The following is a 21,365-nucleotide window of genomic DNA, read 5'->3' as shown; positions in this document are numbered from 1 at the left end:
GGATGTACACCTCATTAACAAACTAAATAGGGTAATAAAAATATATATACAAATGAGCAGAGTGCTGAGGGGAAGGGGGAGGATCAGAGGGAAAGGGGGTAATAATGTTGGTATTTGTTAAGCACTTACTATGTGCAGAGTACTGTTCTAAGTGCTGGGGAAGATACAGGGTAATCAGGTTGTCCCACGTGAGGCTCACAGTTAATCCCCGTTTTACAGATGAGGTAACTGAGGTATAGAGAAGTTAGGAGACTTGCCCACGGTCACACAGCTGACAAGTGGCAGAGCAGGGATTCAAACCCATGACCTGTGACACCCAAGCCCGGGCTCTTTCCACTGAGCCACACTGCTTCTCAGTATCCAGTACACCATGCTGAGAAGCAGCGTGATTTAGTGGAAAGAACCCGGGCTTGGGAGTCAGAGGTCATGGGTTCTAATCCCGGCTCTTCCACTTGTCTGCTGTGTGACCTTGGGCAAGTCACTTAACTTCTCTGTGCCACAGTTACCTCATCTGCAAAAATGGGGATTAAAAAATGTGAGCCCCACGTGGGACAATCAGATTATCCTGTATCTACCGCAGCACTTAAAACAGTGCTCTGCACATAGTAAGTGCTTAACAAATACCAACATTATTTTTATTTTCTGTGCCTCAGTTACTTAATCTACAAAAATGGGGATTAAAAAATGTGAACCCCACCTGGGGCAATCTGATTATCCTGAATCTACCCCAGCGCTTAGAACAGTGCTCTGCACATAGTAAGTGCTTAACAAATACCAACATTATTATTATTATTATTCTCTGTGCCTCAGTTACCTCATCTGCCAAAATGGGGATTAAAAAATGTGAGCCCCACGTGGGGCAATCTGATTATCTTCTACCCCAGCGCTTACAACAGTGCTCTGCACATAGTGGTTAACAAACACCAACATTATTATTATTATTCTCTGTGCCTGTTACCTCATCTGCCAAAATGGGGATTAAAAAATGTGAGCCCCACGTGGGGCAATCTGCTTATCCTCTATCTCCTCCAGCGCTTAGAACAGTGCTCTGCACGTAATAAGCGCTTAAGAAATACCGTAATTATTCTTATGATGCTGCTTCTCAGCAGTTTGTGCCTACCCCAGCGATTAGGACAGTGTCTGGCCCATAGTAAGCACTTCGGAAACGCGGTAATAATTATTATTAAGTTCTTAACAAAGGCCACAATTAGTGAGAGCGATGATAACGGCAGCGACAGCACATGGTGGGGTAACGGCCGCGGGTAAAATCGCGCGTGCGCGTTGGCGGGGAGGGGGGGGGGGAGGGCGCATGCGCACTACTGATGGGGGGGTGCGGCGACCTATTAGGCCCCGCCCATGGGGGGGGCTGCGGAGGGCTACGGCGCAGGCGCGGTGGCTCCCCGAGCGTTGCAGGACCGGACCGCACCGCACCGATGGAGCCGTCGAGGCTGGAGAAGTTCTCGAGCCCCGGCAAGGGCAGAGGACTGCGGGCCCTGGCCCGGCTGCACCCCGGAGATCTGCTCTTCAGCTCCAAGCCCTTAGCCTACACGGCGTGCAAGGGCAGCCCAGCCGCCGTGTGCGACCATTGCCTCTGCAGGTACCGACCTCGTCTGCTCCCCTCCCCCGACGGGGCGGGCACCGGGGGACCCCGGCCCGGCCTTGCCCCCACGCCCCCTTAGAGCCCATCCGTCCCATCGGAGCCTCGCCCCGGGGCCCCTCGGGGGGGCCGATGCCCACCCGACGGGCAGGGTCCCACCGGGAGGCATCACCCGCCGGCCGCGGGGCAGCCGCTTTGGAGCTGAGCGGCCCCGCCTCCGGGGCGGAACGGGGAGGCGGGCCGTCCGCTCGCTTTTCCTTTGAAAAACTTCCTCTCCTGCGCCAGGGGGGAATGATAATAATGATGATAATGCTGGTGTTCAAGCGCTTACTATGTGCAGAGCACTGTTCAGAGCGCTGGGGGAGATACAGGGTCATCAAGTTGTCCCACGTGAGGCTCACGGTCTTCATCAGTCAGGTTGTGCCCCGTGAGGCTCACAGTCTGCATCAATCAGGTTGTCCCACGTGAGGCTCACAGTCTTCATCCCCATTTTAAATAATGTTGGTATTTGTTAAGCGCTTACTATGTGCAGGGCACTGTTCTAAGCGCTGGGGGAGATACAGGGTAATCAGGTTGTCCCACGTGGGGCTCACAGTTAATCCCCATATTACAGATGAGGTAACTGAGGCACAGAGAAGTTAAGTGACTTGCCCACAGTCACACAGCTGACAAGTGGCAGAGCGGGAGTCGAACTCATGACCTCTGACTCCGAAGCCCAGGCTCTTTTCCACTGAGCCACACTGCTTCCCGATTTTACAGATGAGGGAACTGAGGCACAGAGAATAATAATAATAATGTTGGTGTTTGTTAAGCTCTTAGTATGTGCAGAGCACTGTTCTAAGCACTGGGGGAGATACAGGGTCATCAAGTTGTCCCCTGTGAGGCGCACAGTCTTCATCAATCAGGCTGTCCCACGTGAGGCTCACAGTCTTCATCAATCAGGCTGTCCCACGTGAGGCTCACAGTCTTCATCTTCATTTTACAGATGAGGGAACTGAAGCACAGAGAATAATAATAATAACGTTGGTGTTTGTTAAGCTGTTAGTATGTGTAGAGCACTGTTCTAAGCACTGGGGGAGATACAGGGTCATCAAGTTGTCCCCCGTGAGGCTCACAGTCTTCATTAATCAGATTTTCCCATGTGAGGCTCACAGCCTTCATCCCCATTTTACAGAGGAGGGAATTGAGGCACAGAGAATAATAATAATAATGTTGCTATTTGTTAAACTCTATGTGCAGAGCACTGTTCTAGGTACGGGGAGAGACACAGGGTCATCAGGTTGTCCCACGGGAGGGTCACAGTCTTCATTCCCATTTTACAGATGAGGTCACTGAGGCCCAGAGAAGTTAAGTGACTTGCCCACAGTCACACAGCTGAGTGGCAGAGCCGGGATAGCCTTCATTCATCCAATACCAAGGGTATTTGTTAAGTGCTTACTGTGTGCCTAGCACTGTTCTAAGCACTGGAGTAGATACAAGGTAATCTGGTTGGATATGGTCCCTGTCCCATTTGGGGCATCCCGGCCCTGCCACTTGTCAGCTGTGTGACTTTGGGGTAAGTCACTTAACTTCTCTGGACCTCAGTTTCTTCAGCTGGAAAATGGGGATTAAAACTCTGAGCCCCACGTGGGACAACCTCATCACCTTGTATCCCCCCCAGCACTTAGAACACTGCTTTGCACATAGTAAGCGCTTAACGTGGCTCAGTGGAAAGAGCCCGGGCTTGGGAATCAGAGGTCATGGGTTCGAATCCTGGCTCTGCCACTTGTCAGCTGTGGGACTGTGGGCAAGTCACTTAACTTCTCTGGGCCTCAGTTACCTCATCTGTAAAATGGGGATTAAGACTGTGAACCCCACGTGGGACAACCTGATCACCTTATATCCTCCCCAGTGCTTAGAGCAGTGCTTTGCACATAGTAAGCGCTTAACAAATGCCATCATTATTATTATTATTATTGTTATTACTCTTATTCCATTGCGGAAGTTGGTCTGGAAGGAGTTTGTTCAGACACATGGACTGTGGCCAACCTGAGTAGCTTGTATCAGGAAGCAGCGTGGTGTAGTGGATAGAGCATGGGCCAGGGAATCAGAAGGTCATGGGTTCTAATGCTGCCTCTGCCACTTGCCTGATGTATGACCTTGGGTAAGTCACTTCACTTCTCTGGGCCTTACTTACCTCATCTGTCAAATGGGGATTAAGACTGTGAGCCCCATGTGAGACAGGGACTGTGTCCAACCCAATTTGTTGGTATCCACCCTAGCACTTAGTACAGTGCCTGGCACATATTAACTGCTTAACAAATACCATAATTATTATTACTCCAGCGCTTAGTACAGTGCCCGGCACTTAGTAAGTGCTTAGCAAATTCCATTAAAAAAAGGGAGGAAGAGTGTGTGTGTGTGTTTGTGTTTGTACACATGTAATGCTGGGAGATTATTCATTGAAAGTATTTCTCTATTGGAGAGGACTGGCCGAAAGAGTCACCAAAACCTTGTTTCCAATCAATCAAGAGCATTTATTGAGCACTTACTGTTGGCAGAACACTGCACCAAGCACTTGAGAGAGTACAATATGAGTTGATAGACACATACCTTGCCCACAACAAACTCACAGTCTAAACCGGGACAGACAATAATATAATTAAATTACAGATATGTGCATAATTGCTGTGGGACTGAGGGAGGGGTGAATAAAGGGAGCAAATCAGAGCCACACAGAAGGGAGTGCAAAAGCGGAGATGAAGAAGGAAATCAGGGAAGACTTTTTGGAGGAAATGTGCCTTCAATAAGACTTTGAAGGTGGACAGAGTAAATTGTCAGATATGAAGAGGGAGGGCATTTCGGGCCAGAAGCGGGACGTGGGTGAGAGGTTGGTGGTGAGAGGGATGAGATGAAGGTACAGTGAGTAGGTTGGCATTAGAGGAGCAAAGTGTGCAGGCTGGGTTGTAGTAGGAGAGTAATGAGGTGAGGTAGGGGGCCAAAGTGATTGAGTGCATTAAAGCCAATGATAACGAGTTTCTGTTTGATACAGAGGTGGATGGGCAGCCATCGGAGGTTCTTGAGGAGTTGGGAAACAAGTCCTAAAGAACTTTTGTAGAAAAATGATCTGGGTAGCAGAGTGAAGTATGGATCGGAATGGGGAGAGGCAGGGAGGTAGGTCAGCAAGGAGGCTGAATCAGTAATCAAGGTGGGATCGGATAAGTACTTAGATTAGCACAGTAGCAGTTTGGAGCGATGTCCTAAATGTTATGCCAGCTTTTGCCATAATTCATGCCTCCTATGGTTTTTGACCTTGACCCTAGGGCAATGGCAGAGCAAACATAGATTTTTTTTCAAAAATCCTGTTGACCCCTTTTTGACCATATCAGGAGGTGTGTTCAGGTGTTTAGGCATCTATATCGGGATAGTGAGTAAGCTGTAGAATGTGAGGCACAGTGATTATCGTTATTCTAAAATTTTCCACCTCCAGGAATACGGAATTCTAGTTGGCAACTGTTTTTTAATTTTGAAAAATATATTGGATTTGAGGCTCCCTCTAGTGGACAATGAAGTTAGAGCCGTCGCAATATTATCTTCAGCTAAAGTTCAACTAGCCTGTCCTGGGATGTGTCCTTAACTTAATACTGAGATTCAGTCCCCAGCCATCTGTTAATTTTGTTTCCTGCTTATTATATCTGATTGAGTCATTTCTGCATTTCCCTCCTTGATATCTGTTAGGAACTTCATGTTTATATGGTAAACTCCAGCTATCCCACCCTACCTCACTCAATATTATTCCTTGAGCACCTATTGGGTACAGAACCCTATACTCAGCCATCAGGAGTGTACAGTAGATGTAGGAGAAATGCTTTCTGCCCTCAAGGAACTTACAGTTTAGTAGGGGAAGGAAGGGAAGCAGCCCAGCCCAGTGGAAGGAGTACGGGCCTGGGAGTCGGAGGGCCTGGATTCTAATCCTGGCTCCACCACTTGTCTCTTGTGATCTTTGGGAAAGTCATTTAACTTCTCTACGCTTGTTTCCTCAGCTGCAAAATGGGGACTAAATCCCATGTCCCCTACTTAAACTGTGAAGTCCATGTGGGACAGGGACTGTGTCCATCCTGAATATCTTGCATCTACCCCCAGGGCTTCATACAGGTGAGCATTGCTCAGACACCAGTGGTTAAGAAGGGAAAGGTCTGTCCTACCGACCATGGATTATGGGTGGCTTTTTAATTGGTGGTGGTGACTTCCCCTGAACTAGCTACCCTCTCTTGCCTAGTGGTCTACATGAGTAGTGCCTTGGAGGAATGAGGGCGAGCAGTCTACAGTTACTTAACTGAGTATCTAATAATCATAACTGTGGTGTTAAGCGCTTACTGTGCACCAAACACTGTAGTAAGGGCCGGGGTAGATAAAAGATAATCAGATTGGACACCATCCCTGTCTCTCACTGGGCTTGCAGCATAAGTAGAGGGAGACCTGGTATTGAATCCCCATTTTTTAGATGAGGATGTTGAGGAACAGAAAAGTTAAGTGACTTGCCCATGGTCACATGGCAGACAAATGGTGGAGCCGGGATTAGACCAGGTTCTCTGACTCTCAGGCCTGGGCTCTTTCTGTGAGTTCATACTGCATCTGAGGTCTCAACAGATCCAGACCCCATAAAAGGCTTACTGGCAGTTCTGAAAATGCCTCATTGTGTTGTGTATACCTCAGGCTCCTGAGGGAACTTGAGGACCTGAGTTCTAATCTTGGACTGTCAATTACCTGCTTTGTGACCTCGGGCAAGTTACTTTAACATATTTGGGTCTCAGTTCCTTCATCTGTAAGATGGTATTTAAATACCTGTTTCCCCTCCTGCTTACACTGTGAGCACCCTATGAAATATGAATGGTGTCCAATCTACAAATACTGTATTTATCCCATTGCTTAGTACATGTTTGGCATGTAGAAGGTGCTTACCAAATATACCATTATTAATATCATTATCACTGAAGTTGCTATCTAGCTGGAAGGAAAATTTTTGCAAATGGAAATTAGACTGTATCGAAAAAATCCCAGAGATGCGTGTTTTGAGTAAAAAAAACCCAACCCCTCAAATTTTGGTATTCATCACAGTCTCATTTCATGAATGATGTGACTTTTAGAGTGTAGTCATGACATGTAGTCATGACTACATCCCAAGCACTTAGTACAGTGCTCTATACACAATAGGTTGTCAATAAATACACACCATTGATATATTTGCACTTGTAACATCTGTTGCTTTTGGCCAGATTATTACAAACATATTTCCCCTTCCACCATTACAACTTTAAATTGTTTTAAGCTCCAACAACTATCCCCCGCAAAACAACTATCCCATACTTATGTCCTTGTTTCCTGTCAACACGTCTCTTGGGAGAAGCAGAGGATCAGTCAGCCCATCGATTGTAGAGGTTTAGGGTTTACTCCGTATAGAGCTCTGTGATAAGCAGTGCATTCTAGTGGAAAGAGCACAGGCCTGGGTTCTGAGCCCAGCTCTGCCACTTGCCTGTTGTATGACCCTTTGCAATTCACTTAGCTTCTCTGTGCCTCAGTTTCCTCTTCCCTGAAATGGGGATCAGGTTCTGTTCTTCCTCCTATTGAGGCCCCATTTGGGACAGGGACCATGTCCAACCTGATTATCTTGAAGCTACCCAAGCACTTAGTTCAGTACTTGGCAAAGGTTTACCACTATCATTATTATTATTGCCATTATTATTGCTATTATAGTTAATCATATCAAGGGCTTGGGAGAGTACAGTTGAATTAGACATGATTCCTGCCTTCAGGAGGCTTGCAGTCTAGCAGGGGAGACAGACACTTAAAAAAAAAAAAGGATGATGTTCTCTCTCAGTCATCTGGGAATTCTGCCGCATTGCATTTTTTGGAGAGTGGGTTATATGGGACAGACAGAAAGCATGTCTACCAACTCTATTATATTGTTGTAGGGTAGTCTCCCAAGCTCTTAGTACAATGCTGTGCACACAGTAAGTGCTCAGTAAATATGATTGATTAATTGACAAAGTGGAGTTCCTGAGGGACTCAAGAATAAGGAAGCTTTTTAGGTGAAACTTATGCCTGCCAAAATGGCTCCAGTAGGTGGCAGTGCCGTAACACAAAAGGGAGTTGACATTCTCCCTCTCCCTGGAGACTGTAAGGTATTTGTAGGCCCTAGATCTTGAAGCTAAAAATCAGAACTTAGCCTAGTGAGAGTGGTTTATTCTGGCCGAGGTGGTTTAGAAGAAACAGCACTGAAATAATGTGATCTTTGGCTGTAATCCTCCAGACTGTAAGCTTCTTGTTGGCAGGGCACTTCCATTATATTGTACTCTCCCAAGCACTTAGTACGGTGCTCTGCACGCAGTAAATGCTCAATAAATACCATTGATTGATTGGATGCTCTGCTGCAGTTCGAATTTCTACAACTATAGAGCTGGAGAAGGCCTTGAAGTCTATTTTCCTGCCTTCAGGTAGGACTACACTTAAAACCATCCTCTGAAGAAGTCCTACTGTAAATTTTGTTTCTCCAGCTGCAGTATGTCTGTCACCAGTTCCCTCTTTCTTCCCTTTCCCCTACCCCCTTTCAGGTTGCGAGCCTCTGTAGTTTTCTCCAGTGGTTAACAGAGGGCCTTGCACACAGTAGTATTCGGGAAGTACTATTGAACGAATGAAGCCTATGCCTGAAAAATCCGGGTAACCGAAAAGCGCTTGAGGGTCGGAGCTCTCTCTGCTGTGGGGGCTGGAGGAAGCCAACAGGCAAAGGGCCCAACGGGGGTGAACTGCAGCTGTCCAGCGGGGCTTGGGCTGCCCAAGGTAGTTTGTGTACTCACCTCTCATAAGACTTGTCTGGTCTGCTTGAGCCACTCCATCCTTCTCATAGGAGTGGAGCCTTCCTCCTGATAGGCCATGGACTCACTGTGCTGCGAGCAAATGCGATGGATATACTGCCAGTCAGGAGGAAGGATTGCCGCTGCCCGACCAAAAACTTCCCATTTCCACCAGTAGACTCGTGTACCTCTGCACTGGGCTGGGGGAGTGGGAGGGGCCCAGTTTTTTTTTTTAATTTTTGTTTTATGGTATTTAAGCGCTTACTATGTGTCAGGCACCATTCTAAGCACTGTAGTAGATACAAGGTAATCAGTTTGGACACAGTCACTGTTCCACATGAGGCTCACAGCCTTGATCCCTATTTTACAGATGAGGTAATTGAGGCGTAGAGAATTGAAATAACTTGCCCAATGTCACACTGCAGGTAAGTGGCAGAGAGGGAGATTAGAACCCAGGTCCTCTGACTCCCAGCCCTGTGCCCTACCCACTAGGCCATGCCGCTTCTTTTCGAATGGGAAATTTTTTTTAAAGATTTACCTGTTTGACACTTGTAGACATATGTATTAAAAAGACATCTGCCTTAGTTTTGAGGAATCAGTGAAGAGGTTCAAATTATTACACAGCCTCCTTTCATATTGACAATGAAGTTACTTGGATTGATGGGCATGGAATGAAGTTTGCTGTCATTCCACCGAAAAGCCAGACAAGACATATATCAGAGATAGTGTTTTTTGGATTTTTTTTTGTGGTTGTTAAAGAAGATAAATGAATGTTTTTTCTTCCTAATGCTGTGTACTGAAAATATTGGTTATTACTTTGCATGCTCTTGCATAAACTTAAGACACTATTTGCATTTCTCAAGATAATTAATTTTTCAAGCAGCCTTGTCAAACTTCATACCAGCAATAGACTTTTAAGAAGCTGGGTCTCAAAATAAATTAGTTTCTCTGTAGGGAGTGTTATAGTTTGTATACCCACGATTGTGCCGCAAAGAGTGGACAGAGAATTCGGAAATGGAATACGTGACTTCAAGTAGTCAAAAAACTAAGGTATAGTCCTCAAGCATTCAGTTACCGTGTAAATCAATTGTGTATGACTGGGGCCAATGTCGGAAGAATCCTCATTACTAGCAATAGTTCTTTAGACTGTAAACTCCATGTGGGCAGGGAACGTGTCTACCAACTCTGTATTGTGCTCTCCCATGCACTTAGTGCTCTGTGTACAGTAAGCACTCAAATCCCATTGATTGAAATGGGGACTTCTTATCTGTAATTCATTTATATTAACATCTCTCTCTTCCTCTAGACTAAGCTGCTTGTGGTCAGGGAATGTGTCTACCAACTCTGTTATATTTTACTCTTCCAAACATTTAAAATAATGCTATACACAGTAAGTGCTCAGTTACTATGATTGATTGATTGGGGATGCTCCTAGAAAATGTGATGCATGGAAATTTACATCATTTGCAAAGGATTCATTATTAATGGGAATTCGTGTTTACACCTTTTTGGAATTTCCACAAATGATAATTCATATCTGTGAATCAATTGTATTGAGTGCCTGCTGTTTGCAGAGCAGTGTACTAAATGCGTGGGAGATCCCTGCTCTCAAGGACCTAATGGTCTTTTGGAGACAGCTGCTAAATTAATTTCCAGAGAGGAGGAAGGAGAATTAGCTCTTAAGTAATAAAAAAACTATATACAGAAGTGCTATATGTGATTGAGTTCCTAAGTGCCAGCTGAAAAGGGTCTTCATAGATGGAGTTCCCATCATTGAGGAGTTTGAGGGAGTAGGAAGAGGAGTTGGGAGGGAGGGAATTGGGTGGTGTGGGAGAGTGGGAGGAGGTGATTTGTTATAGTGTGTATAGCAGGGTAATTAGGGAATAAAGAGTGGGAGACTCTACTCATTCCATACATGTCTGTGCATGCGTGCACGCACGCATACACACGCACACACTCCCCCTTTAAGCCTTCTCCACACTGCTCCCAGTTGTTCCCGGTATTCTCCCATATTATACTACTCTCCAGATCTCCCATGCTGGAAACTAGGACTTTCCCCAATAAGAAAACCTCTTAATCAGGGAAGAGCAATAAGAAGCCCTTGGGGATGGCAGAGGAAAGAGGAAGCCAAAATGGACCAAAAAAAAAAAAAAGAAACTACTCAAAAATACCATGAAGAAAAAATAGTCTGCTAGTTCTAATTTTCCAAAGAAAGGGTTTTGGATAGCTGACTCTAATTTCTGTAATTCATATGGAATAGGATTCTTTTGATAACTGGACTTTGAGTATCTAAGGTGACTGGCTTTGAGTTGATTAATGTGGATTCTTTGGGCCAGGCCAGGAAATCATTTTTCTGTTATTTAAAAAATAATTATTCATCCTGACAGAAGCTAATGGGGCTGGGAGGATCTGGGGTCTTCCTTAATAGCTATTCTTTTCTAAGATGAGCTTTTCTGGGATTCTTCCATTGTGAAACACTCTTTCATGTTTCACTTATATAAATAGGACTGTTTCATGAGAGTACTAGGGATAAGTGACTTATCAGCAGCTTAAGTATCTATCTTTATGTCAAGAACTTCAAATAAGGTAGATGGCTATCACCAAAGGGGAAATCCTCCTTTGATCAATCACTTGGTGTTCTCAAGTTTAAACTGCAAGAACTTTCAGTAGTTCCCCTGTGTACTGGAGAGAAATCAGCTCAGTGAATCTTTTTGGCACATCTGCAACTTGATGTGGGTTAGTTTATCGGAGGGGCAGTTGAGGTCATCCTAACGATGGGTAGACAGTGCAAGATAATATGATAGTTGTAAGGACTCAGAAATCCATCCTTATGGTCTAGGATTGACTCACTTTGTCACTTGGGGCAATTTGCTTCTCCCTTTCTGGGCTTCACTTTTCCTATTGGTAGCATGATTTAATGATCTTGGACATTTCTCTGAGGTCACAGGGACACTGTAAAGATTTAGGTGAAGGTATAGATCATGGTAGAGCCTCAGAAGTAAAATGTTACATGAATCTAAAGTTCTTGGGTACAGTAGCCCCTCACAAAACTTCATCTTTATTGCTGATTTTATACCTAAATCATTTATCTTTTAACACCAAAATTTTACCAATACCAAATGCCGGGGCTAATGTGTGATGGTTTAGGAAAAAAAGCCACACAGAATGAAAATTTTGTGCTATTATGCAGTGTGTTTTGCCATTCTCCAACAAAGTGAGGAATATGGAATAGTGGGTGAAATGGAAACTCAAATTATAAAACTTTAAAAATCCATCAGGTGTATACTAAGATTTAAATAAATATTATTGAATATTTGTACTGTATGAGGACTGGAAGGGGGTTTAGAGCACATTTCCTTATTTCCCACTGAAACAAGCATGCTGAGAAACAGCGAGGCCTAGTGGATAGAACATGGGCCTGGGTGTTGGAAGGACCTGGGTCATAATCCTAATTCCACCATTTGTCTGTTGCCTGACCTTGGGCAAGTCAGTTAACTTCTCTGTGCCTCAGTTACCTCATTTGTAAAATGGTAATTGACTGTGAACCCCGTGTGGGATGGGAGTGTGTCTAACTCAATTTGATTGTATCCACCCCAGACCCTAGTATACTGCCAGGCTCTTAGTAAGGACTTAACAAATACCACAATTATTATTACTAGTATTATTAATAAGCAAGAGTTGGCCAGTGCCAATTTTTGCTAATCACTGGTGTCTGGAGAATGTATCAGTTAACATTAGAGAGAGACTACTGCATTTGAATGTGGACCCTACCATAATTCTCAACAATGTTTAATGAGAAACTCTTGTGTTCAGAGCACCGTCCTAGGTACTTGGAAACACGCAGAAGTATAAGACAAGATCCCTGCCCTCCTCATCAATAGCCACAGTATTTTTTGAGCACTTATTTCATGCAGAGCACTGGTGCCCAGCACTTAGGATCAAACTGTAAAGACCTGGGTCCTGCTGACCTTAAATTGCCTACCATCTCACAGGGAAGCAGTGGATACATGTCACCAAATGGGCAGTTGATAAGAGGAAGGGCAGAAGTACAAAGGATGAAAAACAAAGATAAGCAAAATTAATGGCTAACATACATACACACAGTGAGATGGCATGTCTGGGAGGTGGGGGGCGATTAATTAGGAAAGCCTCTTAGAAGGGGGTGCTTTTTAGGAAGCCTTTGAAAAAGGAGAGATGTGATTTAGTGCAGCTGAGCAGAGAGCTGAGCAACATTCCTGGAAGGGGGAAGAGTATGAGCAATGCATCAAAACCAGGACAGGGGAGGATGAGGGATGGGGTAAGGGATTAGCTTGGAGTGTAACAGGAGGCGATGGTGTTGGTTTTGACTGATGGAAAGGTTAGGGTGAAGAGAAGGTTTAAGAAGGAAGATGGAAAATTCAATTTTAAGTGCCATGGGTCGTACAGGTGAATGCTGTCTTTGAACAGAAAAGGAAAGAAGTTGGGCTAGAGATAAAGATTTGGGATTTCTCTCCCTCGAGTTGATAGTTGAAATCATCAGTTAATCAAGGGTATTAATGGAGTGCTTACAGTGTGCAAAGCCACGGACTAAACAGCTTGGGGGAGTACCACACAATATTATTGGTAGACACGTTCCCTGCCCACAATGAGCTGGCAGTCTAGAGGGGGAGACAGACATTAATATAAATAAATTATAGACATGTGCATAAGTACTGTGGGACTGAGGGTGGGGTGAAGACTAAATGCCCAGAGGGTACTGGTCCAAGTGCGTAGATGATGCAGAAAGGAAAGGGAGTCAGGGAAAAGAGGGCTTGACTGGGGAAAAGCCTCTTGGAGATGAGATCTTAATAAGGCGAGAGCAGTGGTCTGTTGGATAGAAAGAGGGAGGGAGTTGCAGGCCAGAAAGAGGACATGGGCAAAGGATCCGTGGTGAGAGAGACAGGACTGTGGTACACTGAGTAGGTTGGCATCAGAGGTTATACTGAAATGGAGGAGACAAATACAAATACTGGGAGGAAGAGAAGAACAAGGATACAATGAGTAGTAATACAAATGGAGCAGCATGGCCTAATGGAAAGCGCACAGGCTAGTTCCAGCTCCACCACTTGCCTGCTGCATAACCTTGGGCAAGTCACTTAATGTCTCTGTGCCTCAGTCTCTTCATCTATAAATACCTTTCTCTGTCCCATTTAGACTGTGATTCCCATGTGAGACAGGGACCGTGTATGACCGATTATCTTGTATCAACCCCAGTGCTTAAAACAGTGCTTGACACATAGTAAGCTCTTAACAAATACCACAATTATAATTAAACTATATATGTATATATACACATATACATATATATGTGTGTGTATAAATAATGAGGTTAGGAAGATAAAATTTATAGGTGCTAAAGGTTTGTCTTGGGTTGGTGTAATTAGGGTGTTGTGAATCTGTCAGTCTTATTCATTGAGCACTTACTGTGTGCAGAGCACTATACTGAGTGCTTGGGAGAATACAGTATAACAGAGTTGGGAGGCATGTTCCCTGCCCACAATGAGACTACAGTCTAGAGGGAAGATAGATGTTCGTATACATAGATAAATTATGGATATGTACATGAGTGCTGTGGGGCTGAGGGAGGGGTGAGTAAAGGGAGCAAATTCAAGTGAAAGAGCAAATCAGAAGGGAGTGGGAAAATAATTAGGTAGAGCTTCCTGGAGGTTGCGGGGTTAGTTTGCTAAAGGAGGAGTGTGTCTTTTCTTGGGAGACAACATGGATGGAAGGGAATGTTGAACAAATGTTAGGCAACTTCTCCACTATAATCTATATGAAGGACATGTTTTCTTTTTCCCTTTAGGTTGTATTTCTTTTAAGTGGCAGTGGAAGGCAGAACTTTCCACACTTCACCTTTTTTGAAACACCAGACATTCTGTTTGTCAAAAGAGGTGTATTTACACCTTACTCTTCTGGGGATTTTGCCCAGATTTCAATAGGATGAATGGTTTTGGTATTGATATACTGTAAATGAAGCCTAAGGAGACCAGAATTATAATGAACCTAAGGGCATGTCTTGAGAAAAAGAAAGAACTCTATTAAATGGTGCTCCTGGGGGACAACAGGGAACAATCTGGGATGCTGAGCAAAAACAGCTACTGAACATCCCTTTGAGCTCAGATGCTTCCAGGGCTTGGACTGCAAATGGACTCCTGAGTTTTCCTCCATAAACATTCTCTATCCCAAAGTGGACTATACAGCTAGTCTTCTGCTTACTGCAAGGATTGTCCCCCATCTACCTTGGTGTTGGCTACCTGGGAGTTTTAAGAATAGTTGACCTGAGTCAACTATTAGCCAAAATTCAGCATCAATAACTAGAGAGCATGAATCAGATGAAATAAAAATCAGGGATATTCCCTGGACACGGGAAGGGTATTAGTTTCCTAGCAAAACTGGGTCAGGCTGAGTTGAAGTAAATGTGTGCATTGCCCCAGATTTTATACTAAATTGAATAAGAAGTTTATATTCAATTTTATATCTTGTATATTACCAGTTTATTTCAACTTTCACTAAATTAATTGGTTCTGTTCATTTGAAATCACCACAGTTTGTATTTAAGCATATTATTTTAATAGGTTTGGATTCAAAAGAGCTATCAATTTAGTCTGGAGTTATAAGAAACGTATTTTAATAGCAAAGGATGAATAGCTGGAGCAAATTATTTGTAATCCTCTTTAAAAAGGAAATATTTGCCTAGGTGGAGTCCTTTTGAGAACAAAGTATATGTCTGATGTTTTTGAGCTGAATAGCAAAGGTTTTTTCATGTCACTTAATGATGTATCTGTTTTTACCTGCAGAATGCAGTGAAGTGCCAGATTGAAAAATTATCTGCCAAGAAAGATTTGTTACTTTTGTGCTCTACATTTATGTGGCAAAGAATACCATATTTTGCACTTTCAGAACCAAAGTATTCAGAAAACGAAGCTTATTTAAGGCATGTGCGGATCTCTATCGTTAAAGTATGCAGTCTTTCACTTAGTTATCTAAGCAATTGCCTTCATTCTTTTAAAGCAATTTATAGGGTTCCTTTTCATTTGGGTTCAAAAAAAGATGACCATTTTTTTCAGGGGTGAATTTTAACAGTGGATAAATGAACTGTTACAAAGTAAATGTGACAACTCTGTTAGGCTAATCAGGCAAAAGTTCGAGTTTAACAGAGAAGAATTTTTTAGAGTTTTTTTTGGTAGAAAATATTTTTTGTGGCTGCAGGATCAGGATACCTGTGTGTGTGTGTGTGTGTGTGTGTGTGTGTGTATGTGTTTTAGAGTTGTTCTTCAGTTCAAAGATGATGCTGCCGTCAATGAGTATCTTTGAGAATGAATTTATGGCACACGTACTGATAATGGTATTTAAGTGCTTACTCTTGTATGTGCCAGGCATTGCACAATCTAGTGCTGGGGTAGATGCAAGCAAATTGGGCTGGACACAGTCCTTGTCCCACAGGGAGCTCACAGTCTCAATCCCCATTTTACAGATGAGGTAACTGAGGCACAGAGAAGTGAAGTGACTTGCCCAAAGTCATACAGCAGACAAGTGGCAGAGCCAGGATTAGAACTCATGACCTTCTATTTTCCAAGCACTGACTAAGCGCTGGGGCAGATACAAGATAATCAGGTTGAACACAGTCCCATTTGGGGCATACAGTTTCAATCCCTATTTTACAGATGAGGTAACTGAGGCCCAGAGAAGTGAAGTCACAAAGCAGGCAAGTGGCAGAGCTGGCATTAGAATCCAGGTCTTTATGATTCCCAAGCCTGTGCGTTCTCCACTAGGTCATGCTGCATTTTGGTAGGGAGAATGAGTGCAGTCTGTAATTCCCAGAAGGGAATATCTCTGTGATCTCAACAGCAACAAAGATGACCATGCTGTGCAACTTTTGTAGAAATAACCTAGGGAAAGAATGAATGGTTTCTAGCCTTTGAAACACAAGTTTTTTAAAAAAATCAATTCTAGCTGTTGCAGAAAAGCCACTTTTCAACTATGCCATAAATCATTGAAAGCCCTCATATTTCCAACTGGTAGTTGAAATTTATTTTGCAACTTGAAAATAGTCTCCAAATACTTGAGCAGCTTCATGGTTTCAAGCAATTGACTCTTCAACCCATTATGGTAATATTTACTCAAATCAGCTGCAATGGGAGCTGTCCAACAGCAATTTTCTCTATTCCTCCATTAGGGAAAATTGCAATTTTCCTATTTTTAGTTCAGGTGTAAGTAGAATCATGCATATTCCATCCCATTCCATTACAGAGTCGATGAATTTGGAGCTGATAAAAATCTAGAAGAAAGAAACCACAGTTGCTTAGGTTACTTGCTTTTTAAATTTGAACGGCAGAGGCTGTGCAAGGGAATGAAAGTGACACTATGCCATGCATTTTCTGATCTGGAAATTTTGACAGTGGAGAGCTGTAGAGCTTGCTAACAGTCCAGGAGAGGTGCAGGTAGGGATGCCATGGGGTGGAGTTAAGGACAATGCAAGATTGGCCATCTCCATCCTGGAATGGACAGTAGGAAATTTAAGTAAAGAATAGAATTAGCCACAGTGGTGGTAGAAGAAAAAGTAGTATAAGGAAGAGAAATGATAAGCATTTAGACTGTAAGCTTTTATTGGCAGGGAATGTATGTGCTAATTCTGTTGTATTGTACTCTCCCAAGCACTTAGCACAGTGCTCTGCACATAGTAGTTCTCAATAATTATAATTGATCAGTTAATGACTGTATAATATTTTAGTGTTAAAGTTTGCCTAACTTCAATAACCAATGCTCTTCATTTTTAATTTGTAATTCACAGATGAACTCCAGTAGTTCTGGGAGGTGGTGGTCTTAGTTTCATTTCTTGTTGTTCAGTGGAAGTTTGGTTCTCATGGTGATATGATTTGGTGTGAATTTCTTGAAGAATCCTATCCAAACAGCAGTAAGCCCCCTTTTCTCCCTCACAAAGGATAAGTAGCCTGAGTAGTTTATACTTTAAAAAGATTCAGCCATTTATCTCCTAATGGTTGAAAGGCAAATGAACAACTAAACACTGTTCAGAGTGGTTGTATACTTTATAGGATTAAGTGATCTCCACATTCTATTTTGCCATCTTGTCAGCTGAGACTGCCCTTTTTAATCTTTAACTTTTCAAATAGAGTGTGAGCAAACTTCTTTATTTTAAACAGGCAACAAGTCAGAAGTTAATCTCCACCCACAAATATCCACCCACAAATATCCACTTTGGCACAATTCTAGTAAAAGGACTGAATTGTAAATATCAGACCTCAGAGTTTTGGAACCTAGGTGGTGGTTGGTTTTTTAGTCCAAGCAAGATGAAGCATAAGATTATCAGAAGCTCTGTAAATATGATCGAGTGACACTTCATTTGACTTCTTGTTTGTGTTTGGGTTAGTTAAGGTAACAATCGCTTCTTAGTATTACATTTTCATCTAGTTGCTTTTTCCATACCAGATTTCTTGATCAGTAGGTGGAGCTTAATTTCTCCACCTCCTTGTAGTCATCTAGCATTTTTAATCAGAAGAGCTCACTTGGCATTTTACAATCAATAGCATTTATTGAGCGCTTACTGTGAGCAGAGCGCTGTACTAAGTGCTTGGGAGAGTACAATACAGCAATGAACAGACCCATTCCCTGCCTACAACAAGCCTTCAGTTTAGAGGGGATGTGGAGACAGACAATATGAAATTAGAAATGTACGTAAATGCCTTGGGGCTGGGAGGAGGGAAGAACAAAGGGAGCAAGTCAAGGAGACGCCTAAGGGAATGGGAGGAGAGGAAAGCAGGACTTAGGGAAGGCCTCTTGGAGGAGGTGTGCCTTCAGTAAGTCTTTGAAGGAGAGGAAGAGTAATTGTCTGTTGGATTTGAGGAGGGGTCACTTTCCAGGCCAGAGGCAGGACATGGGTGAGGGGTCAGCAGCAAGATAGATGAGATAGAGGCCCACTGAAAAGTTTAGCATTAGAGGAGTGAAGTGTGTGGGCTGTGTTGTAGTAGGAGACTAGTGAGGGGAAGTAGGAGGGGGTGAGGTGATTTAATGTACTCTTGGGAGAGTGCATTAAAGCAGAGTTGATAGACATGGTCCCTGGCCACAAGGAGATTTATAATCTAGAGGGGAAGACAGAAATGGAAATTACAAATATGGGAGAATATAAGGATATGTACATTAGTGTTGTGGGGCTGAGAGTGGAGTGAATATCAGTTGCCTAATGAGGTACTCATCCAAATGCATAGGTGGTGCAGAAGGGAGAGAGTCTGGGGAAATGAGGGCTTAATCAAGAAAGTCCTCTTGGAGGAGATGGATTTTGTTTTCCCTTTTAAACTGTTCAACCTGTCTCTCCACTCCTCAAAAAATCTCCCATGGCTTCAAACAAAAACTCCTTACTATTGGCTTTAAGGCACTCAATGAGCTTTTCCCCTCCTGTCTTACCTCTCTGATCTACTACAACCCAGCCTGAACATTTTGTTCCTCTAATCCCAAAGTACTCACCACCTCAATCTCATCTAGTTTACCATGGACCCACTGCCCATGTCCCCTGTCTGGCCCGGAACTCCCTACCCTTTAATATCTGACAAATCACCATTCTTCTTTGCCATATGTAAGAGGGCTGCATAGCACAGGGTTCCAAAGATGAAGATCTGCATACCACACCTTTTCCATTCCTGCCTTCTTCCTACTCATCACAAATGCCAATAAAATTCATACAACTAAATCCAACTCTTATTTTCATTTGTTCTCTGACAGTCAGGATTTAGCAAGAATTTTATGTACTCATAATTCTACCTTTGCTCATTACAACTCTTCTGCAGCATGCTTGCCCAAGGATTAATAGTCAGCTTTGTGAAGCACCCATACACAATTCTGTAAGAAAAGACAACGCCCACTTCATAGACTAGGTAGAGAAGGGGATTTTCAGGACTAAAAGGTCTTTGTTGATTTTGTATTACCAAGGCCCAGATGCTTGTGGAAGAAGTCATTTAGGCCAGGGTGACTATTTGTTAGTGATGGGCTAACAGCATTTGAATATTTTATTAAGACCATTCAAAATAGTTTTCTCTTCCTCAGACCCTAGATCAAAATAAGTAAAGTAATGTGCCTTTCAGTCCTGCAGCAGATACCTGGATTTTTTGATTTTAGTCTTACCACCTGACAAGCAGTTGGTGGGATGCTTTAATTCTCATTTTTTGGCTGGGGTTGTGGAAGGGAAAGGGATCGTGGTGAAGCAGCAGGTGAGGCCCCCCTACTTTTTCTTTCTTCTAATTACCTCTTCTAGCCCTTCTTCCTTGCTACGTTCTCCACTACAGCACCCCTTCTGGGATCTATTTTTAGCACTGACTGGAAAACACAGTAATTTGGAAGAAAGTGGTAGGAAATGATGGGAAGCAGTGTGGTCTAGTGGATAGAACATGGGCCTGGGAGTCATTGGGACCTGGGTTCTAATCCCAGCTCCTCCACTTGTCTGCTCTGTGGTCTTGGGCAAGTCATTTCACTTCTCTGGGCCTCAGTTACTTCATGTGTAAAATGGGGATTAAGACTGTGAGCCGGATGTGGGACAGTGTCCAGCGTGATTATCTTGAATCTACCCCAGTGCTTAGTGCAGTGCCCTGCACATAGTAAATGCTTAAAAAATACTGTTACAAACAAAAGGTATATTGAAATCATCAGCTCAGTTAAGACTGATGGAATATATAGGAGGGCAAATAATAATGTTGGTATTTAAGCGCTTACTATGTGCAGAGCACTGTTCTAAGTGCTGGGGTAGATACAGGATAATCAGGTTGTCCCATGAGAGGCTCACAATCTTAATCCCCATTTTCCAGATGAGGTAACTGAGGCCCAGAGAAGTTAAGTGACTTGTCCACAGTCACACAGCTGACAAGTGGCAGAGCCGGGATTCGGCAGAGCTGGGATTTGAACCCATGACCTCTGACTCCCAAGCCCGTGCTCTTTCCACTGAGCCACACAGTCTAACATGCCAAAAGTTACCCTGTTGCTGATACTTAGACTAAAGTTTGGCCCATATAGAGAATCTGAAGCAACATAGCTACTCTTCAAGCAGTTTCTAATCTCTTGTTTTATTGACCAAGGGGTCATGCTTGCTTTTGGCTTAAACTTTCGAGATGTGAGATGAAATCACTTTAGAGATGAAAGGCAGGTGGCTTTACTTTCATGGATTTGCTTGTTCGCATGTGCTGAGTTTGGACTGCTTGAGAAGAATGAGTATTCATGGGTAAAGTCAGGGAAAACATCAGACTGTCTCATCGTTTGAGGTGCCTCTGTGAAGTTCTGCAGCCCAGTGAAGACTGAAACTGGGAGGGGAATGGGACGGGGCTTGCCTAGAACAAGATTGCTGTCACTGGAGGTCCAAGCTTCCTGAGGTAAAGAAGCCGCCTCATCCTCGTAATCCATTTGGGCATTTTTTAATTTTTATTTTTGGTTCCGTGTCTCCCCTAACCCTGGTGAGTTAATCTTCAGGTGAGTCAAACTTTGGTCATTTTAGTTTGCCCTGTAGCAGTTGTTTTACCTTTTGAGATTGGGAGAGGGTTTGTTCCACCTTATTTGGAGGGCAAATTGGAATCGGAAGACCTTTAGTAGCTGGGATTCTGGACTTACGGTATGAGTGCCCTCCTCTTTCTCATTTTGGGGAACATTTTTGTCATCTGACTAGGAGAGCTGCCTGTGGGAAACATTTATCCTTTTGGTGACAATGGAGAAAGGTTTCTGTGGTTGTTGGCTGCATCAGAACAAAATGTCTCCAGATAGTCAATCAGTGGTATTTATTCGGCTCGCACTGTGTGCAGAGCACTGTACTAAGCGCTTGGGAGAGTCCAATATGATGGAGTTTTTAGAAGTGATCCCTTAAACCCCAGTCTCCTGATTCCCAGAGCCATGCTCTTTTCTCTGGACCTACTGCAGGCCTGAACAACTAA

At 43.5% G+C, this 21,365-nt stretch overlaps 1 protein-coding gene across 2 annotated transcripts in view; it reads left to right on the top strand.

Moving 5' to 3' along the window:
• The first annotated feature begins 1,387 nt into the window (after positions 1-1,387).
• SMYD3 (SET and MYND domain containing 3) overlaps positions 1,388-21,365 on the top strand; it is a 339,919-nt gene continuing 319,941 nt past the window's right edge. The window contains exon 1 of one of the 2 annotated variants that reach the window (XM_029047211.2): positions 1,388-1,597. In XM_029047211.2, coding sequence (XP_028903044.1) covers positions 1,434-1,597 — 164 coding nt within the window. In that variant the 5' untranslated portion in view covers positions 1,388-1,433. The remainder of the gene's footprint in view (positions 1,598-21,365) is intronic. The other variant, XM_029047210.2, reaches the window with a different exon arrangement.

The sequence above is a fragment of the Ornithorhynchus anatinus genome, chromosome 19, assembly GCF_004115215.2.
Source record: "Ornithorhynchus anatinus isolate Pmale09 chromosome 19, mOrnAna1.pri.v4, whole genome shotgun sequence".
In the NCBI taxonomy this organism is placed as follows: Eukaryota; Metazoa; Chordata; class Mammalia; order Monotremata; family Ornithorhynchidae; genus Ornithorhynchus; species Ornithorhynchus anatinus.
Note: the sequence above shows the minus strand (reverse complement) of the source record. Positions and strands in the feature narration are given on the sequence as shown.